Source organism: Harpia harpyja, chromosome 8 (assembly GCF_026419915.1).
Source record: "Harpia harpyja isolate bHarHar1 chromosome 8, bHarHar1 primary haplotype, whole genome shotgun sequence".
In the NCBI taxonomy this organism is placed as follows: domain Eukaryota; kingdom Metazoa; phylum Chordata; class Aves; order Accipitriformes; family Accipitridae; genus Harpia; species Harpia harpyja.
The window spans coordinates 14,900,621-14,922,769 of NC_068947.1; the positions used below are offsets into that span (position 1 = coordinate 14,900,621).

At 36.5% G+C, this 22,149-nt stretch overlaps 1 protein-coding gene across 6 annotated transcripts in view; it reads right to left on the minus strand.

Annotated features, from left to right (window-relative positions):
- Positions 1 to 846: 846 nt before the first annotated feature.
- Positions 847 to 22,149, minus strand: part of TTC3 (tetratricopeptide repeat domain 3) — a 66,848-nt gene continuing 45,545 nt past the window's right edge. For 3 of the 6 annotated variants that reach the window (XM_052794775.1, XM_052794774.1, XM_052794777.1), the window contains exons 28-46: positions 21,848 to 22,111; positions 21,364 to 21,410; positions 19,609 to 19,665; positions 18,170 to 18,246; positions 17,245 to 17,397; positions 15,375 to 16,281; positions 13,388 to 13,453; positions 12,537 to 12,686; positions 11,195 to 11,334; positions 9,701 to 9,769; positions 8,883 to 8,979; positions 7,997 to 8,097; positions 7,258 to 7,351; positions 6,558 to 6,656; positions 4,020 to 4,441; positions 3,447 to 3,567; positions 3,066 to 3,293; positions 2,762 to 2,851; positions 847 to 2,116 (exon numbers count right to left, since the gene is read on the minus strand). In XM_052794775.1, the coding sequence (XP_052650735.1) occupies positions 2,006 to 2,116; positions 2,762 to 2,851; positions 3,066 to 3,293; positions 3,447 to 3,567; positions 4,020 to 4,441; positions 6,558 to 6,656; positions 7,258 to 7,351; positions 7,997 to 8,097; positions 8,883 to 8,979; positions 9,701 to 9,769; positions 11,195 to 11,334; positions 12,537 to 12,686; positions 13,388 to 13,453; positions 15,375 to 16,281; positions 17,245 to 17,397; positions 18,170 to 18,246; positions 19,609 to 19,665; positions 21,364 to 21,410; positions 21,848 to 22,111 (3,293 nt within the window). In that variant the 3' untranslated portion in view covers positions 847 to 2,005. The remainder of the gene's footprint in view (positions 2,117 to 2,761; positions 2,852 to 3,065; positions 3,294 to 3,446; positions 3,568 to 4,019; positions 4,442 to 6,557; positions 6,657 to 7,257; positions 7,352 to 7,996; positions 8,098 to 8,882; positions 8,980 to 9,700; positions 9,770 to 11,194; positions 11,335 to 12,536; positions 12,687 to 13,387; positions 13,454 to 15,374; positions 16,282 to 17,244; positions 17,398 to 18,169; positions 18,247 to 19,608; positions 19,666 to 21,363; positions 21,411 to 21,847; positions 22,112 to 22,149) is intronic. The other 3 variants (XM_052794780.1, XM_052794776.1, XM_052794779.1) reach the window with 3 other exon arrangements.

The window sequence follows — 22,149 nt, forward strand, 5'->3', positions numbered from 1 at the left end:
TCTTATTTCAATGTCTTACAACAGTCTGGGGCAGGTGGGGAAGCTATTTACTAGAACTTAACATGTCTCTAAGATCAGGAAATTGCACAGGATGATTTTTTGGAAAACAAAAGCCACTCTTTCTAGTCTACGTGCTGTTGTAAGAGTGCCACCTGCTGCTCAGTGTGTCACTGTCACCTCCCACCGTCAGAAGTTACATGGAAGAATGGACTGGTGTTATCAGGCCCCAGCATCCAGAGTAGATCAGCTCCAACCTGCTCAATGGTACATACAGTACAGGGTCCAGGGCAGCTGTCTGCTCCCAGGCTTCCTTTCTAAAGGTGTGAATGAACTGTCTCTGGAAATCACTAAAATCCTTCTGGCTTACAGGAGTCAGGGAAGAGAAAAGGAACACAGATCAAAAACCTTTCTTGCTAATTTGGGAACCTGGGGTCCTGCCTGTACTGTGGGATTGGCTGATAACGAGCAAGTGCACGTAAGTACCAGTTCAGTGCCAAAAGCATGCACCATTTGCATAGCCAGCTTACCCTTATTACCTTGAGGTGGGCTATGTTCTGTTTGGAGAACTTTGTCCAGTACAGCAGGTGGGGGACTACTTTGCCACTGCTTAGCAGGTCAAGGATACCTCTGCTCCAGAGAAGTGGCCTGAGCACCAAGGACTTAGGCTGCTTTTGTGAAAAGCTAAGATGATGATATATATTTATCCCCCACCCCAAGAAAATAATGGAAGCTGAAAAGGGTGCAAGTGCTGTAATGCTGAGCAGCACAGTACCTAAGTTTTCAGGCAGCACATAGTACTCACCACTAACTCAGATGGAGCAAAAAATACTACACAAAACCCCCACATCAGCTACAGTAGTAATTTTATTTTTGATCCAAGTGCCAATTAACATACTGATTAATCACAGAATAGTTTAAAAGTTCATCTGAAGGATAGATACTCATTTGGGGGAACAAATGATCCCTAGAATTAGCTAACAATCTCGTATAATCAATTTAATACTGCTTGTATCCAAACAAGAGTCACACTCTATTTTCAGAGCGGTTAAGCTGTACACTCTCTGGTCTTGGTCTTCTGGCTGAGACAAATTTTACGGAGATGAAGGTGCTCTGACAAGCTCAGACTGTTAAAGCAGTAGGAGAACCACTCTGTACCTCTCGCTGTTGATGAACATTCATGCACAGGATACAGACACAGCGTTGCTTCATTAAAAATAAAAATGCTGTAAGTCCGATTTAAACAAACCAGCTTTTCAACGATGAGGGTAATTCAAACCATATTTCAAGATTAAAGAATTGAGCCACAGTATTCCAAATTGGTGATACACAAACAGAAAGAATCACATGAGTACTTAAAAATTCTTGCTTCAGAATATTACTAAAAGTCATTATTTAAATGATTTGAATTATTAGCTGTAGATTTATGCAGAGAAAGGAGCTGCAATTGTATGAACTGCATTCATAGTGATGGCAACAAGCCTGATTTGAATCCTGCAGTTAAATTGTAATTGTTTATGCCAGAGGAAGGTAATGTCTTGGCTGTCCCAAATTCTGCTAGTCTGTCATTCAGGTCAGCTACTTGTTTGATACTAGAATTTATTTTCAGTGTGGTGTAAGCTCTGAAGCAAAGTCCCCTCTTTACAGGAATTATGTACCATCCTTTGGGGAAAAGTAGATACAGGAGTTTCAATATCCCTTAGCCAAAAAACCTACCAGTTTTGTGTGCTGCTGGCCTCTGAACTACATCGGCTTTACACATTTAGGCAGCAAGCAGGAAAAGTGCTGGATCTTGGAGTACGCTAACTTGATTCTGCAGGTGCCGTGGCAGTACCAGCATCTTACAGCTTAATGCTAAGTGTTAAACACTCAATCAGTCAGAGTTCCACTACCGTTTTCAGTAAAACCAGGGTTCTGTCTCTTTCTAGGCATCATGTTTCTGTTCCTTATCATGGTGGTTATTCTCCAGCCACTTTGCATCACATTACGTGTTTGAATAAAACAAAGTTTAGGCATATTTGTTCCGTACAGGAAGCTCAGGAAAATCTTCAGGTAACAGAGCATGAACGCGGCAGATGGGGCAGGTACTGGAATGTTGCTTAAGCCATGTTCTAATGCACTGCAAGAATAGGAAGATGGTGAGAAAACAAAGTCTGGTATAAAGAGTTCAGCTTAAGTATGTTAATAATTGTCACTAATATGTAAGCACTTTTCCACCACGTTCTATGTTACTGAAACTTGCAGTCAGAAAACTGTTCTCCAATTCTGACACTGTGCTGATCAATTTACATTTGCACCTATTCTGCAGTAACAAATCAGCAGTAAATAAGGTAATGAGAAAAAAGTCACAGACAGAAATATCAAGTTATTCTAACATAATCCTGACTTTCTTACTACATGAAGTTATACATGCAACTACTATCAGGTGGCAAATGCAGGGTTTATAGTGACAGCCCGTTCTCTAAGTATGCTGCAAACAAATCTGTGACTTGACTACCAAGTTTATTCCCTGAAGAATAAGCTTAAATTCACTCCAATTAATTATCATTTTACTTAAAAATCTATAACCGGAAAGCTTCTGACACAGTGAGACCGTATATATAGCAAGTCTTGGTATACAAAGTATGTAAAAGAAAATTGTGCACTGTTCTTTACACACTGAAGGGTAAGGGAGGGAGGGTCGCTTTTAGAAAGTGGAACAACAGCATAACTGAACAGAGTTCGTAAACTTTTGCATCAAAGTGATAAGAACAAAAATCCTTACTTCTCTGTGAAAATGATGCCCACATTCTAGTTCACATGAGTCTCCGCTTAGCTCATCATGACATATTGTGCAAGGATCATCACTGGAAGCCTATACATAAAACGTTAAGTTATTTGAAAGCTAGCAACAATTAATCAGCAAATTCTAAGAAGGTAATGACATTACTAATTTTAACCAAGTATATTTAAGCTTTTGTACACAAATGAACAAGTCAATTCTTTTTTTCAGCAATACTTTGATTATTTCATGTCTTATAAGAAGTACATGGCAATCACTTCACATTCGTTGAAAGTGGAAAACTTACTGTATAGTCCAGTTTTTTCCATTTAGATTTAGGTGTTGCTCCAGCATTTCCCCAGGGCTGGAGATTTGGCTGAGATGGATTTTTACTCGAGGCGTTGCTATGCGCAGGTCTTGCCTTGGGTGGGCTGGGTACATTTTCTTCTGCAGGTACTTCCCAACCCCGAGTTCCAGTCTGTGCTGGTGCAGCAAAGGATGCTGACTTCACAGGTCTCCCTGCTGAAGTTGGTGCCTAGACAGATATTGGAAAAAAATGTGGAGCAAGTTCCTATTTTGGAGCTTGACAGCAAAGGGAAGTTTAACATTCTTTTCTGGACTGTGCTGCAATGTTTCCTCTGTCAGAGAGGCGCAGTAGAAAAGACAGCAACTATGTGCACCAGAGTACCTTATTTTGTTGGTCCAGAATGAGTTCTGTCACTCTGCTGAGAATTTCATCGAAGCTCAAACCTGACAGTGTATTCCCATTTCTTCTTTGTATGTCTTTTATGAAGACAGTAAAGTCTGAACTGAAGGGACAAAACAGATGTAATTACTGATTGGCAATACTGTGGCTGTCATCAGCATAGTCACCATATTGGAAAACACTGTAGCTTCCATCTTTGATTCACAGCAGTAAAGCCTTTACAGGATACTAACTTCTCAAATGAACTGTAGCAAGTACCTTCTTCCAATACCTCTCAATAACTAGAATCTACCTTAATTGTGAAAAAACCCAAACAATAAAGTAATAATACTTCTGGTAGCTGTTCTAATTGGGGAAAAAAACTAAACACATAAGCCAATACCATAGGTCTGTTCCCTTAAGGAATGTCTCACTGAATGGGAGGGGAACAACTAGTATTACTGTTCTCGTGAAATGGAGGCCATCTACTAAGAAATCAATTCTTTTTGTACTTTATCGCTGGATGTTCAGAACTTCTGTTACTCAACATAACATTACACTCATTAAAACAAATACCTGCTATAGTTTGGGAATATACTCTGTAGATGTGCAATAATATTTTCAAACACTTTTGGAAGCATTTTGTTGTTTGGAAGTCCAGAAAGCCTGAGTTGTATAGCTGAGTCATCTTGGTGGTTCTGGTGTGGCTGGACATTCTGAGATTTACTTCCAGAAATCCCTGATGGGCAAGTTGCTGAAACTTTATCAGAATATGATCCTTCCAGAGGTTTGGAGTGTGCTTTCACTGATCCACCACTTGCAGAACAAGCCTTAGAATTTGCACGTGCTGGCTTAACTCCGGCCTGTGTATTAAACGAAGCATGTGTTAGACCTTGATCTTCAGAACTTGAAAATGCAGGAAGTAAATTAAGATGTGCAGATGCAGAGGAATACATGACAATGGCTGGATCACTGACTGGAAGTCTGCCTTGTTTTGTCTAGGAAATAAACAGATTTCATAGGAAAAATAGTGATTAAAATAAATTGAGCAGAACTCTCGAGCATTTGCAGCCTGAACTATGACACGTTTGGTCATGCTAAGGAACTGGAAGGTCACATCAATTTATCTTAACTTGCCTTTACCTAGGTAAAAATACTGCACAAAGGTCCTCTTTAATAGGTACTACGTATAGACAACCTGTCTGAAACAGGATTAAATAGGACAGCACATACGCAAACTATTCCTTTAACTTACTCTTGCTTTGCTAAAGAATGCATGGCTGTTGGACAGCTGTAAGTTGTACAGAAGTATAGCTCGAAGTTGGTGGTAGAAACAGAACTGCTTTAAATAAGTGCCATCAATTTGAAAATACAAGATTCACTGCTTTTAACAGATTATATAATCTATATATAATCCAGTGTAATTTTTTTTTTTTTTTAAACAGAACCATGTCAGCTGTAGTCATCATCTTGAAAAATTTGGGAGTTGACATGATCCAGGAGGACTTCTTTTTGTACTAACGACTCTTCCATAAATGGGAAGAACTCCTTAAAATAAGTTTAGTTGTTTGACCCTGTGACTGCTATTCGTTTCAGAACTTGACTGCTCTACGAAGGTGGCTTTCTAACACACAGAACTAAAATTCTACATTTCTTCATAGTCGAACCTCCTGGTTCTTGTTCTGTGTTCTTTAGTTTACCACCTTTTTGAAGCAATATTTTACTTTCTCTGTAAAGGTGTTTAATTTATTTAACGGAATTACTTAAACAGGGAGAAGAAGGGTTTTCATCAAGTCTTATTCATTTGGACACGGCATTTGCCTATTAAAGTCCTCTCAAAGCTGAAAATTACAGTTCTCTCATCTAAAAGGTTACTCCTGTATTACTGCAGTAAAAAGAGATACCAAATGCAGAACAAGAGGCTCAAAAGTCGCTCTTTCCCAACCTGTAAATTAATGGTAACCTAAGGATGGTAACTAAGTTATCTACATATTCTTAAGAGTTCTGTGCCAACAAGTACAAAGGAGATGCCTAGAAATAAGTGGGGAAGAAAAAGTATGCAGGAGAGCATAACTATCACTTGTATAAGTCCAGGAAAACTGTAGTAACAATCATAAATATACAGTATTAGAACAGAGCCTTGAATCTAAATTATACCAAAAACAAACAAAAGAAAAAACCATTACTTTCTGCAGAATATGTATAAAAAAGTTGTGTGGCATCCTCAGTGAATTCAGGGATTTCATATGTGCATGCACTATGAATGCATTTTACTTATTGAGTCAGTAATCTCCCCTATTTTGAGAGATGACTGAACCCTTTTTTCCTTACTCCAAACTGTCCCAGGTCCAGTGGTTTCTGAACGCTATTTGTCTTCAGGACTGGGCATCAGCTCTGTGTCCTGGTTTCAGTTTTACTGTTGGTGAATGGCAGCACGTAGGTTGTTTGCACCACTGCTGCAGCTAGTTTGGCTGTAAGTATTTTATCACTGTCATGTGTCTCCCCACCACCATGCTGATGAACAGTTCAAGGAGTAGTGACTTATAGTGACTTTGTCCTTGCACCAGGAACAAAATCGCAGGGTCCAGAAGTAACCGATGTGATTTGAGCAAAGCCTTTTCTGGAACTGTTGGCCCACAAGAAAATGTTTTTAAATAGTATTTATCTGGGATGTTGTCATTACAGATGCATTTCCATAAATTGCTATACTCCATCTAGTTCATAACAGATATGACTGGAAGCTGATTTTGGTAGTCATAATCAGTTACACATATTGGTTTAATGGGGCCTTGCCCCTATGGATTTTGCGGCTACAGGAAAGTCACAATACACAAAAATATTAGTCCCAATTCAGACAGAACACAAAGCATTTTAAAATTTAAACGGCTTAAGCCTCTCAAAGGACTTGAGAATGTGCTTCTCACTGGACTTCATCACGCTAATCTGCAGTCACCTTTTCCTTTTGAACATTACCTGGATGCATGAAAGCCAGATTACTTCATATTCAAGGCTATATATTCAAGTCCTTTATGTCAAAGACCTATAACGTATAGCCATGCTGATGCAAACTTAAAGAAGTTCTTAACAAACTGCTATCAAATGTAAGCTACATACTAAGACGCTGGGAGGAGAAGGAAGATCCACAGTTTCCATTTTAGTGAGGCAGTTCCGTACACCATTTTTCACTGTCTGAATTTTTTCTTCATACTCAGCCTGCAGAAGGAAAACAAATTGTCATCCACATCAGCATTAACTAAAGCTCGCTCTTTATTTAAAACAGCATTAACACAGCTACTTTTTTGCAAAGCACCGAAGATACCAGGCCTTTCAAATGGAGATGTAAGGCTACTATTTGCTACAGTAACATAAATCTGTTTTTAAGTACTTGTACTGATGCTTGAAAGGGTTTGGGAAACCCTTTCTAGTTCTTAAAACTCAGCCTAGACATTTTACATCCTAACTTTTCAGAGAGTTTTCTGTTGTTTTTAAAGAAGTTGCATGGACTTCTAAAGTTCAAAAAATACAAAAGAACCAAGTCACGAGACTTGTTAATGTGGGATCCAATTTTGAAGCAAGTGTATAAAGGACAGATTTTTGCCTTTATAAAATTGAAGATAGTCATTGCAACTTAACTATACTTAAATAATCTGGACTTAAAACTGTATCTTTCTTTTGTAATTAAAAAAATGCAGTTCAGTATTTGGAGGACAAGCTACTGGTGTTTTAAAAAGGAATGCAAAATTATTTAAGGTATTTATTCTGTTTTAATTTCCAAAGTTCAACTTAAAGTTTGTTAAGAGAAATTAAGGCTTACCTTTACTTTTTCCAGTTGTTTCTTTACATTTGAAATAAATATTTCCCAGGAATCAATCTGTGACTTCAACTTAGGTGCTGCTGAAGCTGAGCTGCTGAAGTATTCAAGATTTTCAGTTAAACTCTAAACACTCCCATTATTTTTGTTTAACACCAATGGTTTTTGTACAACAGTTCCTTCCCCTACCAACTAAATCACAGTTAAAGACTTAAAGCAATTTTAAGTTAAAATCAGTTAAATTACTGGTACTTAAATCCTATCCAATCTTAGAAGTGGACTCCTCAAATGTAAATTAGTTCTTTGCGGCAACATAAGGACAGGGAAAGGGAACATGGCCTAAGTTTTAAAAAAGGTAACACAAAGGGCTAGATTAGTTCCTTGTAAGGAAGAAAACAAATGTTGTTGCATGCCCAGCAGTTTTGTTTGCACTCTTTTCTATTCACATTGCAGCCCTTTACCGGTGATAACTGGAATGTTCCCAATAGCCTGATCTTCCCCAGCTAAGAAAGAATAAGACAAGAAGCTTGCTCCTGCTTAAGTATCACACGTCTTGGTAATTTAAGACTATGAAGAAATTCGCCTTCAGGAAAGCTGCATTTAACTATTATGTTTCTACACACCCTTCAGACTAGCATCCCTTTGTGTGCTCGTCTAGTTAAATAATCGTGATTAAACATTCAGTAGTTACTTGTATTTAGCAACTAGTAGTACTAAAATTTCTAGCGTAAACTCTCCGTACCTGCTCAAGGACTTCAACATCTTGAGATTTGCTTCTGCGTTGGCAGCTATGCCATTTAGCTTGCATACTTCAGTTTCCTTCCAGTTTTTGAGTACTGCTATCTGTAACAAAACATAACCGTGTAGAAAAAGAAAAAAAAAATTCAGTAAAAGCACTGTCGTAGCACAATGAATAAAACCTCAAAATAGATTTTAATAAGCATCTGAAACAACAGATTCATGATACAGAGTGTACAACACACACAGTTCCTACAGTGAGGAATTTCAAGTGGAATTAACAGCCCTGGCAGGCCTTCAGGAGGATAAAAAGGCTACACTCACTTCAACTGACAGTAGAATGCTTCCATAAATGTTCATATATATATATATATATATATATATAAAAAAATAAAACACACATAGACTTACTTTAAGTGATTAAGGCAGCCTTTTAAATACTGCATGGTTCAGGACTAATGGGGACCAACAATCTAATCTTTTTATAAAAATCCTACTGCAGATGAGACAGCCTTCAAGCCCTTCTTAAGAAGGGAGAATTGTTTATGGTTAATTCTTATTAATGAAATCTATTCATAACAAGGATAAGTATGAAACTCCATTACTAGCTGAATTTTGTTTGGGGCAATACGATATGCTCCAAATTCTGTGCGCTTTTAATATTGGTCAATAATAATAATGTGCCTTGATGATGTGCAAAGTTTTGTAGGATAACATCATTAACAGCACTTGTCGATACTTGATTTTTTTGATATATGCTTATGAAGTTTTAGATGCTTAAATAAGCAGCAAATTGTTAGATAAGACTTCACAAGTCATCTTCCCCACCTACTATCAGCACAAATGATCCAAGCTCTAGCAAAAGTGTTTTAAGATTTTTTTGTTTGTACCTCTGCTTTAACAGCTCTTTTCACACACTCTTGGCAGTCATCTTGACTCTTTTTTATAAGCTCTTCCAATTTTACTTTCTCATTAGCAAGTTTATTACTGTGAAATAAAAAGAAGTTAAATATTTGAGTAACATTTACAACAGAGTAGTATTTAAAATTTATGGCATCTTGGAGGTTTTGTACAGCTATTCTCTCTTCTTCAGAACCCACACATCTCCATTACATTGTACAGCTTGTGCCTTCAGGTGTAGTATCATGCTCATGTAGCCATACTGCTGGCTCCACAGACACAACCTTGGGATTTCTTAACCACATTTCACTGTGCAACCTAAAAAGCTTATAGGAGTTTGACTAATGCAGTCACGCAAGTATTATTGCCCTGAGCCTGAGCACATCTGTAAAGAATGTATCTATAAATGAAACCTTGACTTTATACTATGTGCAAATGAGTAACTTTTAGAGAACTTTTAGATAACCTTATGTACATTCAGGACTATAAGCGTGTGAAGATCCAAAGCTACATACAAGAGTTCAGTATGTCTGTACCACACCCAACTTCTAACGTGTTCTAAAACACGGTATCATACAATCAAGGGAAATATGTAAGAGTATATTGAAAAGCCAGATTTTTATTACTCTAAATATCTAAAAGAAAATAGTTACTTATGATAAGTAAAAGTAAACTAACTTAGAATAAGAGATACAGGTTCAAGTGCTTATTTTTTTTCCAAGCCTTTACCCAGAGTGAAGCAGGCAACTCCAATAATGACAAGTCAGCAGAAAAACGTAAATATTGCTGAAAAGTACAAGAGTTTTACCTGGTGTCAAGGTATGTATTTAAATATATGTTATACTGCTTTTCCTTCTCATCAATGGTCTTCGAATACCTAGAGTAATCAAACATTTATTAAGCTTGTTCTGAAAAATGTTCATTAGCAAATATGTAACATGTTCCTCTATAACCATAGTGATAACAATGCAGCAGTGACAATCTGTATGTTTTATATGCTGTTCATTACCATGAGTGCATTTAAATGTATTCCTAATTAAGCAATAACTAATATAAAAGCAGGCAGATGATTTTTCAGGACAGATTTGGCCCAAATTACTTAAGACTAAAGATAATACAACACAGCATTCAAGGACAGAAGTCTTCTCAGGTCTGTAAACTGAGAGAGAACATTAAAAATACTGTAGGAATTGCCAAATCTGATTAGAAAAATTATTGCTAAGTCAGTCAGTTTCATCAATTATCTAGAAAATATTTTAAATGTTTACCTGTAGCTTGCAAAAAAATCAAAATACAAAAGCAGACATGCACATATTTGAGCCTATTACTGTGATAAAACATCTAGCTGTTTACACAGCCAATGATTAGGTTACTTAAAAATTTCTAAAGTCTTTAGAATGTTTCAGGAAAAGCTACTGATAATACTTCATCAAGTCACACACTATTTATTTTTCAGTATATCAGCGATGTGATCTCATGGATGCTTGTTGACTATGGTAGAAGTTGACTGAAGTTGCTTCTTGCTCCTCCATAGCCAGGAGAGCTTATTGCCAGGGGAACAGTTGGGTTTGTTGCACACAGGGTCATGATGGGATTCACACTATTGGAATCATAGTATTGATTTAAGTTCCATGGAAAGCCCTGCAGACTTCTGTTTTAGGGTGATGGATGGGTAAAAAAAAAAAACCCCACAACAGATACATGCAGTTATGTGGTTCTTGTAGTTTTATTTGAATCTGAGAAATCAGTGACAGGACTAGAAAAGAAGGAAATGTGCATCCTTGGATGACCCTCAGATAGGCTATGTGGCAGAACAGACAAAAAGCCTGTAAGAAAAACAGAGGCAGACCAGAGTTCAGTTGGGTTGATTGTACAATAGAAGAAGGAAGAATGAAAATGGAAATGAAAATTTAAAGCTAACCATAATGCAGTAGAGGAGTACACTGAGAAAGCAATGGTAAGTCATGAAGGGGAAAAGTAAAAAAGCAGTGCAGATCTAAAGGATTCTGGAAAACGTGGGAAGATCTTCAATAGCGAAGGAGTAGTATTTGTTAATTAGGTTATAATAACATTGTATGTAGATCCTATTAAGAGCAGCTCTAATCCAAGAATTGCATTTAACTCATTTCAGGGTAACATAATTGGGGCAACAAGTCTGAGTTTTCACTTTGCATACATCATGGAATCAGTAGATACTGAAACTTACCATAGTCTATCAGAAATAACTGGACTTACTGGTGCTTTAAAAAAAAATATGTCAAGCAAAGGGAAAGTAATGTAAAACTGTATTTAAAATTAGTACCTATCATTGGTATCTGTATGCTTTTTAGCTGTGTTCCTTAGTGCTTTTAAGTTCTCTTGATTTTCTTTTTTCTCCTGTTGCCATTTTTTCACTTGTATTTCTAAGTCTTGATGAAACCAATCCAGTTCATTCTTTGATACCTAAAAGCAGAAAATAAGAAAACATTATTTCTGAAAATACTATTTTATTCAAATGCAAGTTAGAGCAGATTGCTGACACTTATGATCAAAAGCTAAGCCAGTGAAAATTACAGTAACAGAGCTTTACTAGTGCTTAATTTACTGTTAGTTCAGGTGTTTAGCATGGGCAACATACTCACAAATACTTTCCCACAACTATCTGCACACCTTATTTACATGGCTTCAGAATACTTGCAACCCTGTTTTGCAGTCAGCTAAAAGAAACCCAGTTCCACAGTGTCACATACAAATACATACCGAAATCCAACTCAAAAGCCGTACTGGTACTGTTGTGTCAGTGCTAATAACTGGGAAGTTACAATTCATAACAGCGCAAGACAGCAGTGAATCATATGGCTGCTGTAACTACTTAAAAAAACGAGGCAGCATCAATGCATCATTGGGAAATACAAAAAAAAATTTTTTTTAAAGTCCCTATAATGCCCATGGACAAGTTTATCCACCTGCATACAGCCATGCTTTCAGCTCAAAACTTTTTGAGCTCACATTTTTACCAAATATTCATACAGAAAAACCAGATGTGAGATTCCATCATCCGTTATATGAAAGTTTGCCAGGCTACTCGCAGCCAATGGTAAAGCTAGAACTCAGGAGTTTCCAGGCTGCAGTATGTTAGTTTACTCCAACACACCACTAAAAGGATAAAAATACATTGAACTGTGATGAATGACAGGCCCCATCTTACTACAGATTAAAGAGAGGGTGTGGGGAGAAATTCCTTTTCATGTAGGCAAATGGGTAGCCTGTAGCATCTACGGCTTTAACTATAAAATTAATCCAGTCAAAGTGACAATAGGCTGATAGCGCTGTTTGGGAACTACTCCTCTTGCTCAGACATTTTCAACGAAATAAAGCCTGTTCGCAAACCCAACAAATCAAGATGACAGAGTCTACAGTGTAGTGCTTTTTTGTTCTCAGGTTGAACCAAAACCAATACCTGTCCACTAGAGGGAAGCAACCAATATCCTATGTGTTAAAGTGTGTTCAAAGGAAGATGACTCGCAAAGACTGTGAGGTTTGCTGAGTTAGTCTTCACAGCAATTAGAACTACCAGACAAGTTTCAAAAATACTGTTGATCAATTACAACCAATCTTGTGAGCCACTGCAGTTTGTCCCGCTGTTGCACGGATAAAAACACTACCTCTGTCTCTTCAACATTTTTCTTTAGCAGTTCTTTCAAAGCACTAATTTCCTCCAAGCTTCGGCTTTGCAACTGTTCATATTTTTCCTGTGCTTCTTTAAGTTGTTCTTTTAATACCTGATGCTCTTTTTCCATACGTAGAATATCTCCCTGAAAATAAATCAGTTATAAAAAACAATGTAGTATCTGTTACCACAGGGCAGCAAACATTCATGACATCTAAAAGGAAGAGTCTGTTGTCAGTTGAGATTCAAAATCTTGAATGTGGTTGGGGGGGGGGGGGGGGTTGTTTGTTTGTTTGGTGGGTGGGGGGGGGTGGGGACAGGTTTAAGAGAAAGTTGTGTAAGAGTTTCAATTCAGCTCAGGAAATGAACATTCATGTCTGACCATGAATGGAATATGACTAATTTGAAGGTCACATTTTCTGACTTTTATCTCCTGGTACAGACATAAGACTGCCATTAACATCAGTCTGAGCTGTCTATATGCCCAAATGGAGTATTTAAATCAAACCTCAGGATTTTTGGAGAGGAAATACTAAATTTCCCTAAAACATACTCCAACATCTGAATAGCTACAGAACAAAGCTCTGAAACCTCCCTGTTGTGAGCTTATGTGAAGCTTCCAAGACCATCACAGAATACAGCCCAACATGAAGCAGGGGGGAGACGACCCCCCCCCCCCAAAGGCAAACCACAAACCACACACACACAATACCAAACAAATCAAAATAAAAAATATCTGTTAAAACATGTCATTTTCAGAGAACCTTCATCTTTTCACTACTACATTTTTGGGCATTCCTTTAACCTTCTTCATGAGAAATATAAACAAATATGCAGGTAACTTACTTGTTGCATTTCAAATGGATGAAAAGGCAAGGTATTAGTTTCCCTATCAGCTACTTCATGATTTACCTAGAATATAAAGAATCATTAGTTGATTAAAAAGCTTTCCAGTTTATACATGCAACTAGTAGGTCAGCTGTTTTGGAGCTTTTGTACCTAACCTACAATTTTACAAATCCAACTATCTACAATGTAAAAATAAATTATGCAAGTGTTTCTGAAATGGACTTCAATCTATAACGAAAGCACTTTTTTGTCATCTTTCCCTAGTTTAATTGACCATGAAGCATTTATATTGAGAACAGTTCTCTGAGTCTCTAAACACAGCTGTGCTCTAAATGTCTGAAAATTTAAGACTTGCATAAACAGTGTCTGACAGGTCACTGAGGAGCTGTGTTTTGTGGCTCCTCCTAAACTCAATATCTACTATACAATTCCCTCTACTTAGAACGGACTAGACTCAAGGACCTTCAGGGTCCCTGCTTGTTTTCCTCTAATACCACCCATCAAAGACTTACTGAAAGAACTCAAGTTTAAAATCTAATCATGTGACATATTAAAGATCCAGTTTATGATGTTACTGTTCTAACAGGTTATTAAAAATCTGTAGTGGGTTGATAATGTTAAATGCCTTGCTCTACCACACTTCTGCAAACAGAAACATATCTGTTGCTTAGTGACATTTTGATCTCTGCTAACCACAATTCACTAAATTGAAAACTCTTGCTTCTTCTGTTATGTCTTTGTTGCATGTGTTCAAGAACCAAACAGAAATCCTATTTTAAAAGCCCAATCAGCCAAGTGATGAAATTCATCTGCCAAGACTGATGGGAAACTAACTTTCAGCAACTGCTCAGGCAAGATTTAAAGTGAAGAAAAGTTTTGTACACAAAACAAGTTTAAAAAAAAGTTAACTTTTTCCTAATTTAGAAAGCAATAATAAAAAGACAACTATTTATCTTACAGCTATAAACAGCTATTACTCCCTTAATGACAAGAAACAAAGAAAGATGAGGAACTCCTCTTCAGCAGTCCCTCTAGCATGTTGGATAATCTCTCATAAATGGATGTGTGAAACTGCCATACCCGTAACTCTGAAAGCCTGGCATCTTAGTCCAAAATGTCTTCTGTAACAAATGTGGATATGACCATTGTCTCCCCCATTACTTGAAGTGTGTTTTCATGAGTGGTGTATGCTGATCTAACTCTGGGGTACCATTAAAGAATGAATGCTCCAGCCCCTCTTCTGTCTGTTCAGCTGCATGCCCTGCCCCTTTGCAGGTGTTCAGCAATGCTTTCTCTGCCTGTAGGACAAATCTTTCAGGTTTTTTTACTTCAGGAGGGAAAAGGAAATGTGAGGGAGTTTGGCTCCTGAACTCACCCTACAGCTGGGCCACCACTGTAAGACCATGCGGGAAGCACTAGCCAGCAATTGTTAGAATGTACAAACTATCTAAATCCTCAAATATTGTGAAAGTTAAAACAAATCACTGAACTAATTACAAAAAGAAAACTGATGACACAGAAGGACTTTCCTTAACCTCTAACACGAAGTTTAAACTCATGTGCACCAGTTCCTTCCTTTGATCCTGAGTCAAAAGATCTGTGAAAATTTCAAACAAAATTCAGTGACCATCTCTTCAAAGAATTACAAATGAAAAACAAGAGTAGTTGTAGAAAGTGTCAGCAACTTAAACTGCAAGTTCTAAGGAAGTTCCCAGTCTGATAAACACCTCAGTATCTTCTAACTCATGGCCTTTTTTGGGGGGAGGTAGGTACTAGACAATGCTAAATACTACTTTTAAGAGCCCTTGCATTTGGGTGGCTGGAAGTATCACTTGAATATTTGCTCTTGAAACTCTATACAACATTTGACCCTTTGGGAAGTCATAAAGAAATCATTCAAAAAGGAGTTGCACTTTCCAGTGCTCAACACTGTCATTTATCACTTAAAAGCTCTCAAAATACCTGTTCCATTTCAATTTCTTACCTGAACAGCTATCATCCTTGTATGAGGATTGCTTTTCTTTAGAGGTATACCTCTGCTTTCTTCTTCCGTCTTAACCTGTATACCACATTCAGCTTCATTTTTACTATTTGCAACAGCAAAATTTTCTTCATGAAATGTGTTATCCAAGTTCTCCAGTTGGCACTGAGGGTCTTCATACGTTTGTATTTCAGTTGGTGTAAAACTGCTATAGACATATTTTTGGTCTGAAATAGCTGATTCGTCATTATCCTGATGAGCTACATGATCAGCATAAATATAACTAGGTTGCTCGGCAACATTTGACATGAGAGGCATTTGAGAAAGCACTGGCATTATTCTTTCATCTTGATAACCCCAGGAAGTCTGAGGCAAAAATATACCAGGATTTTTAGAATCAAAGCATTTTAGTAAAATGTCTGAAAATGACGACTCCTTTTCTATGATATCAGTATTCTGATTATGCAAAGAATGCACCAATTTACATGAGGTAGGACAAGACCAGGGCAAATATTGTGGAGTCTCATAACTTGCTACTGTTAAGTCAGTAGATGTTGATATATGGGGTTGCTTAGGATAAGACAGCGGTTTGAATTCCCTAGCAGCTGGATTTAACTGTAGCTTGTTCTGGGAAGAATATTCTTGCACATCATGGACTATATAATTTTCTTCTTCATTATCTCCAGTCTCATTTCTGTTTGTATCTTCTTTAATAAGAACTGCATGCTTTCTTAAGGCAATAAGATTATCCACCATAACGAAATGAAGGGATTTCAGAAGAAAAGATTTCAGACCACCTTCATCTTCTACAATCTTTTGAGCTTCTTCAGGGAAATGTTCATATTCCCCAACTAGTAATTTGTTATTAATTTCCATAGGGCCATGTTCTTCCAAGATTTGAGAGAAATATCTTAAAGAAGAAAAAAAAAAAAAAAGAGTTGCCATTATTAATCAAAGTTTTTTCATGTAATTCTAAAATCATATTTTATGTGTTTTATTTTCACAATGTCGTGACTTAGCCCCAGCCAGCTACTAAGCACTACGCAGCTGCTCACTCACTTACCCCCCACCCAGTGGCATGGGGGAGAGAACCGGAAGGAAAAAGGTAAAACTCATGAGCTGAGATAAGAACAGTTTAATAGAACAGAAAGGAAGAAACTAATAATGACAGTAAGAACAATAATAAAATGACAATAATAATCAAAGGATTGGAATATACAAAACAAGTGATGCACAATGCAATTGCTCACCACTTGCCGACCAATGCCCAGTTAGTTCCCAAGCAGCAATCTGCCACCCCCCAGCGAATTCCCCCCAGTTTATATACTGGGCATGATGTCATGCGGTATGGGATATCCTTTTGGCCAGTTTGGGTCAGCTGTCCTGGCTGTGTCCCCTCCCAACTTCTTGTGCCCCTCCAGCCTTCTTGCTGGCTGGACACGAGAAGCTGAAAAATCCTTAACATAGTCTAAAAACTGCTCAGCAACAACTGAAAACATCAGCGTTATCAACATTCTTCTCATACTGAATCCAAGACATAACACTATACCAGCTACTAGAAAGAAAATTAACTCTATCCCAGCCGAAACCAGGACACACAATAATGCTTAAAAGCAAAGAACCTCTAGAACTACTGAAGAACAATCATTTGGAAGATAGTGTTCTAGCCAAGCACAAAAATTTTCTGTAATGCTCTTGCTTGTCCACATCTTACTAAAAACATGCAGCTATTTCAAAGCATTAGTACACACCTTTATGTACATACCTACAGATACCAGACCATCAGGACTCAAATTCTGGGCTTAATACGTTACAAAAATTATGAAGTAACATCAAACCCTTTAAACTGCTAAGCACAGAAATGTATACATACTCATATAAGCTCTCACAGGTTTGATCTGGGTTATTATCCAAAAGTCTTTGATAACTGTTACTATTTGAAACATCACAGAGAGCTTCAAATTCCTCTAGTTGCCCCCGAAGATATTCTGGGATTACAAATGGTTCATAAGAATTTGTAAAATCTCTGTAGCATTAAAAAAAAAAAAAAAAAAAAAAGAGAGAGAGAAGAAATAAATAGTGCATATGAACAATAATTCTTGTCACTGAAAATAACTGTATTTTTCACATATACTGGAAACAGCCTACTGTATAGTAACTACATAGTGCTACAAATACACCCCACTAGCAAACTTTTTTTGTAACAAGCAGAATAAACACCATCCCCAAAATACTTAACTGCTAAACTTGTTAACTGACCTGCCACTAGCTAATAATAATACTAAAGCCTAGCTCTTGCTAGCAGCTTTCACATCTGTAAGAGCAAGACCGGGCTCAGAATACAAGAGTTTGACTCCTGATTAACACCTAAATTCTAAGCAATGTACTACAGATTATCTCAATTCAACATCACAGCCTGCTTGATATGGCGTGGCTGGCAAAGTTCGGTTGTGACTGTTGTTGGAGTACGTACAAATTTATCAACTAATTTCTTGCTACATTAAAATGGAACATGAAGCAAGTTAAGATCTTACTTGAAAGAATAGCTTTTGGCCTGTAAGATGTATTGGGCTGCAGCCTGGCAACCATTTGGTTACTTCCTACATTAAGATCTTTACAATTCTAATGCCCCTTACACCTGTCCCAGAAGCAGAGAAGTAATGGCTCTACACAAGCTTGTACCAAACCCAGTTAGATGTTAACCCAGACTTGATGTTTCTAAGACACTGTCTTCTCCAGTACCTACAAAGCACTTTGGAGTTTGGGCAATAAAAGCAAAGATACATGATGGTACTTACAAAGTATTTTCTTCTATAAATATCTTATCTTCTTCTCGTGGTGCTGTACTAACTCCACTGGATAATACTAAAATAGACTAATTAAAAACAGATTATTTTTTTTATCTCACAAAAGTATATGCAAAATGATCCACTGTAAAGACTATGAGTAACTTATTTACACTGAACCTTGTTCTGTAACTCCATCATGTTCAGAGGCTATATTCTGAACTGCAAAACCTTTAAGTACGATTATCGGTACTAGGCCATAGCAAGAAAGTTCTTAATTTAAAATTGTTAATTTCTTCTTCAGAACTTATTTTGGAAAAAGAAACTGGGATATTCAGCCCAACCTCCCTCTTTTTTTACCAATTTCATAAAAATCCTACATGTGCCTGATTTCTCTTTGAGTTTGGATTAAAAAGCAAACACCACTACAGCCTCACTTTGTTAAGACTTTTGTATAACTTCTTTCCACTGGGCTGCACATCAACTGACTTTCTAGGAATCTCTTCCTTTACATTTGAGAGCCTTCAAGCTTTAATAATTTTATTACAAGTAAGTCTGAGTTATCCCTAGTTCCACATGGTTTTAACACGACACCTGTTATTCTTATGTTCACCATTACAAACGTTTCAGTTGTCTTTTAATTTTTATTATCTAATAACTTTAGAAATACACAGACTTGTAGAAATGCATCTAAGTCAGAAAAAAAAACCCCTGGCTGATGAGAATAGGAAAAAAATCTTAAGTTTACTCCTGAAATTCCAGTAAAATTATAAAAAGGTGGGGGCATGGAAGAAACAAAGATGATTTTATCTGAAGCTTTCAATAAAGCAAAAACCTAGAAAAGCAGGACAAAAGAAAGTATAAATTTCAGATGGAATATTATTCCTAGCAAAATCTATAAAATGCTGAGCAACTAATAACATTTTTCTGAGCGATAAATGGAACACTTGCATCTTCAGTCACTGATATCAGAAAAGACAGTTAAAGACATGTTTTCAGATCTATTTTATGAGGTATAAGGACACATTTTTCTTTCTCAAAATGACTGGTAAAGCGTCCTTCTCCAAATTCACTATTTGTCAGCGCAAAACAAAACGGAGCATGAAGTATTAATTACATAGTGCAGTCAGCATACTGTATTCACATCTTCCCATATGGCGAATTAAGATCAAAACAGTCCTTCAGAATTAAGACAGTGGATAGACTGTGGTATCCAGTCAGAGCCAGTTATTCGTAAATAACTTCTTCTTCCCCCAGTTTAGAAATACCTTTTATACTGATAAGTTCATATTTTAACAAAACAAAACCGTACTGAGTCTTAACAGCATTATTCTACCTCAGGAAAAACTACTTCAAGAATGAATCTCCACAAGGTATTTAGCCTCTGTACATCTGAATGCCAGCAATTCTAAAAAAACCTATTTGTAGCAAGCAGCTAAAAAGTTACTGACCCTCGAGTCTTTTGAGTTCTTCTTCCTGTTTTTGTTTTTAACTTTGATACCATTAGTCTGAAACAGAAAAAATAAAATCACTGTTTTTTAATTAGAATAAAATTATGACGCATTTCCAAAACCAATATGTAAATTTTAAAAAGTTTCACATTAAAATTCTCATTCTGTTTGACCAGAAAGATTTACAAGGTGAAGTATGCAATCTTATCCCTCTCTACTCCATCCTCAGGTGGAAAACACAAAAAGAAACAGAGCTTTGAAAGACTTTATCCATTTTGTTCCTTTTCATTATTTTTCTTTTTAAACGTATAGAACATTGATTTTTAAAAACAGAATATTCTATCATTTTAGTATTTCAGATGCTTACTCATTACTTATAGCTGAAATTGCATATTTAAAGAGTTGTGACATCCCACACAACACAGTTTTGTGGGGGAACAAGCAGCAAACAGAACTGTCAAATGTTCTGGTCACTTCGGTTTTTTAAGATATGCAAAGACGAAAGAACTAAAATGCATCTTCACCTTTTAATAGTACCATGATTATAGATTAACATAACTCTGTTAACAGTAAATTACTAACAGCCTATTTTAGGATTTAAGTAACATTGAAATAGATGTAGTTTTATTGTAATGGCTTTCATTTCATTCTTGGATTTCCAATTCATGAAATGAAAAAGCAAAGAATTTCACGTTTTTTTAAGGTGCGTGTTAATTAACTAACGCTGAAGTTTTATTCTGTATCAAAAGTAAATCTTGGATTTGTACAGATAAATTTATCTGCAGGCTAGAATAATTTTAAATGCGAGTGCCTCAAACACATAATTAACCAAAATACATAATATACTTCTGCCAATTAGAATGGATTTTAATTAAGATATTAATCAAAAAGTGATACAGAATGATGTGCACTTTTAAGACTTATGGGTTGAATCTGAAAAGCATCTATAAATTGTAATGAACAAATGCAAAATATGTCTAACTCACTTCAAATTTACTTTGCTTATTAGCAGAACAAACACCAAATACCTAGCCTTACAATTTAACGAGATCTGAAGGTTACATGAACCTGGGTTACACTACCTTCTCATTTCGACTGTAAAATATACAGTACAATTAGTGTCCAAAATTATGCAGATTCAAGTTAAGCACACTCAAGGAAGAATCATGCTTCAAGTTTAGTTGTGGTAAATACGCAGATACGACAGTTAGTAAGAGCCTCTCTGTTTGTACATCAGGCACTTCTCTTTGTTTGTTTTTATATTCCCCAATGATACTTTCAGAGAGACTTTTTTTAAAGTTAACACCAAACTGGTGTTATCAAGTAATATGTAAATGCTATTCCCATGCACCTTATTTGCCTTATTTTCCCTATCCAAAGGAGGTGATGCAGCGTATCAGTGTACCCTCATCTGCTTTCACTACAACTTCCTCATCTGCATCCTCAAAATGCTCATAATCGAAAAGGTATCTTGTTGGTTTGTGCTTTAACTAAAGAGAATATCCAACGAGTATTTTACTGACAGAAGTTTAGGAAAAATGGTATGCAGTCTTCAAATGCTTTAAGAGAAGGGGCGGGGGGGGAATAAAACAAGAGAGTAAATCTCTAATCAGGTTTGAAGGATGGTGATGTAAAATAAACTAAGAGATGCACATCTCTCTTCACTTTTGCACATTTTTAAAACACCAAGCAGATACTTGTTTCTGAGCTTATCTATGTAGTTATATCTACGAAATAGATACTAAGTTCACTTACCGATATATTTTCATTTCCCTGCTTCTTTAATATAATGGTAGGGTCATCTATTGAAAGGATAACAAAGTCATATTCGTAAACGGAAATAGTAATATTTTATGGAACTTTTAATTGTGAGCTATGAAATTATAGTAATAATTATTATAATCCTTTATCCAATACCATCAAAGCATCTTAAAAACTGTAGCTACAGAATCTTTATGCTTAAAGATGAATACTTATTTTGGTTGGACATCATATATGCATAAAGGTAAACTCACTTGCTGGTTGTGGCACATGAAACAAAACAGTAGAATGTAACCTAAAATAGGGTGGCTTGGCTTTTGAGGCCATATTGCCTTTTAAGCACGGAATACCGAATATCCCATATAATGAGGCGGTTAGTAGCTTGCTGAGGTTTCAGCCTTTTACAGAGCCCATCACATGTAGTATAAAAACAGACAAAATACAACGCTTGTAAGAATAGTGACCTTTCCATACTTACCCATTTTATCAAAGAATTCATCTAATGCTTGATGAAGAAATGGAAAATTTTCTCTGTTGTCTTCTAACAGCCATATAAAACAACGAGTTTTCTCTAGGGGTGGTTTTAAGAAATAATCACGAATTTCTTTGTCTTCAGAACTAGTTATCACATAGTCAAATTTACTACCATACTTCTCATTCCAGAGTGTGGTTAAAATAGAAAGGTCAAGCTCTTTTAAAAATTGTCCATATTGAAGGAGAAAGTTTTTTGTAGCTGTCAGACCTAAAAGAGATGAAAAACCCCAACATTTCATTCCAGCT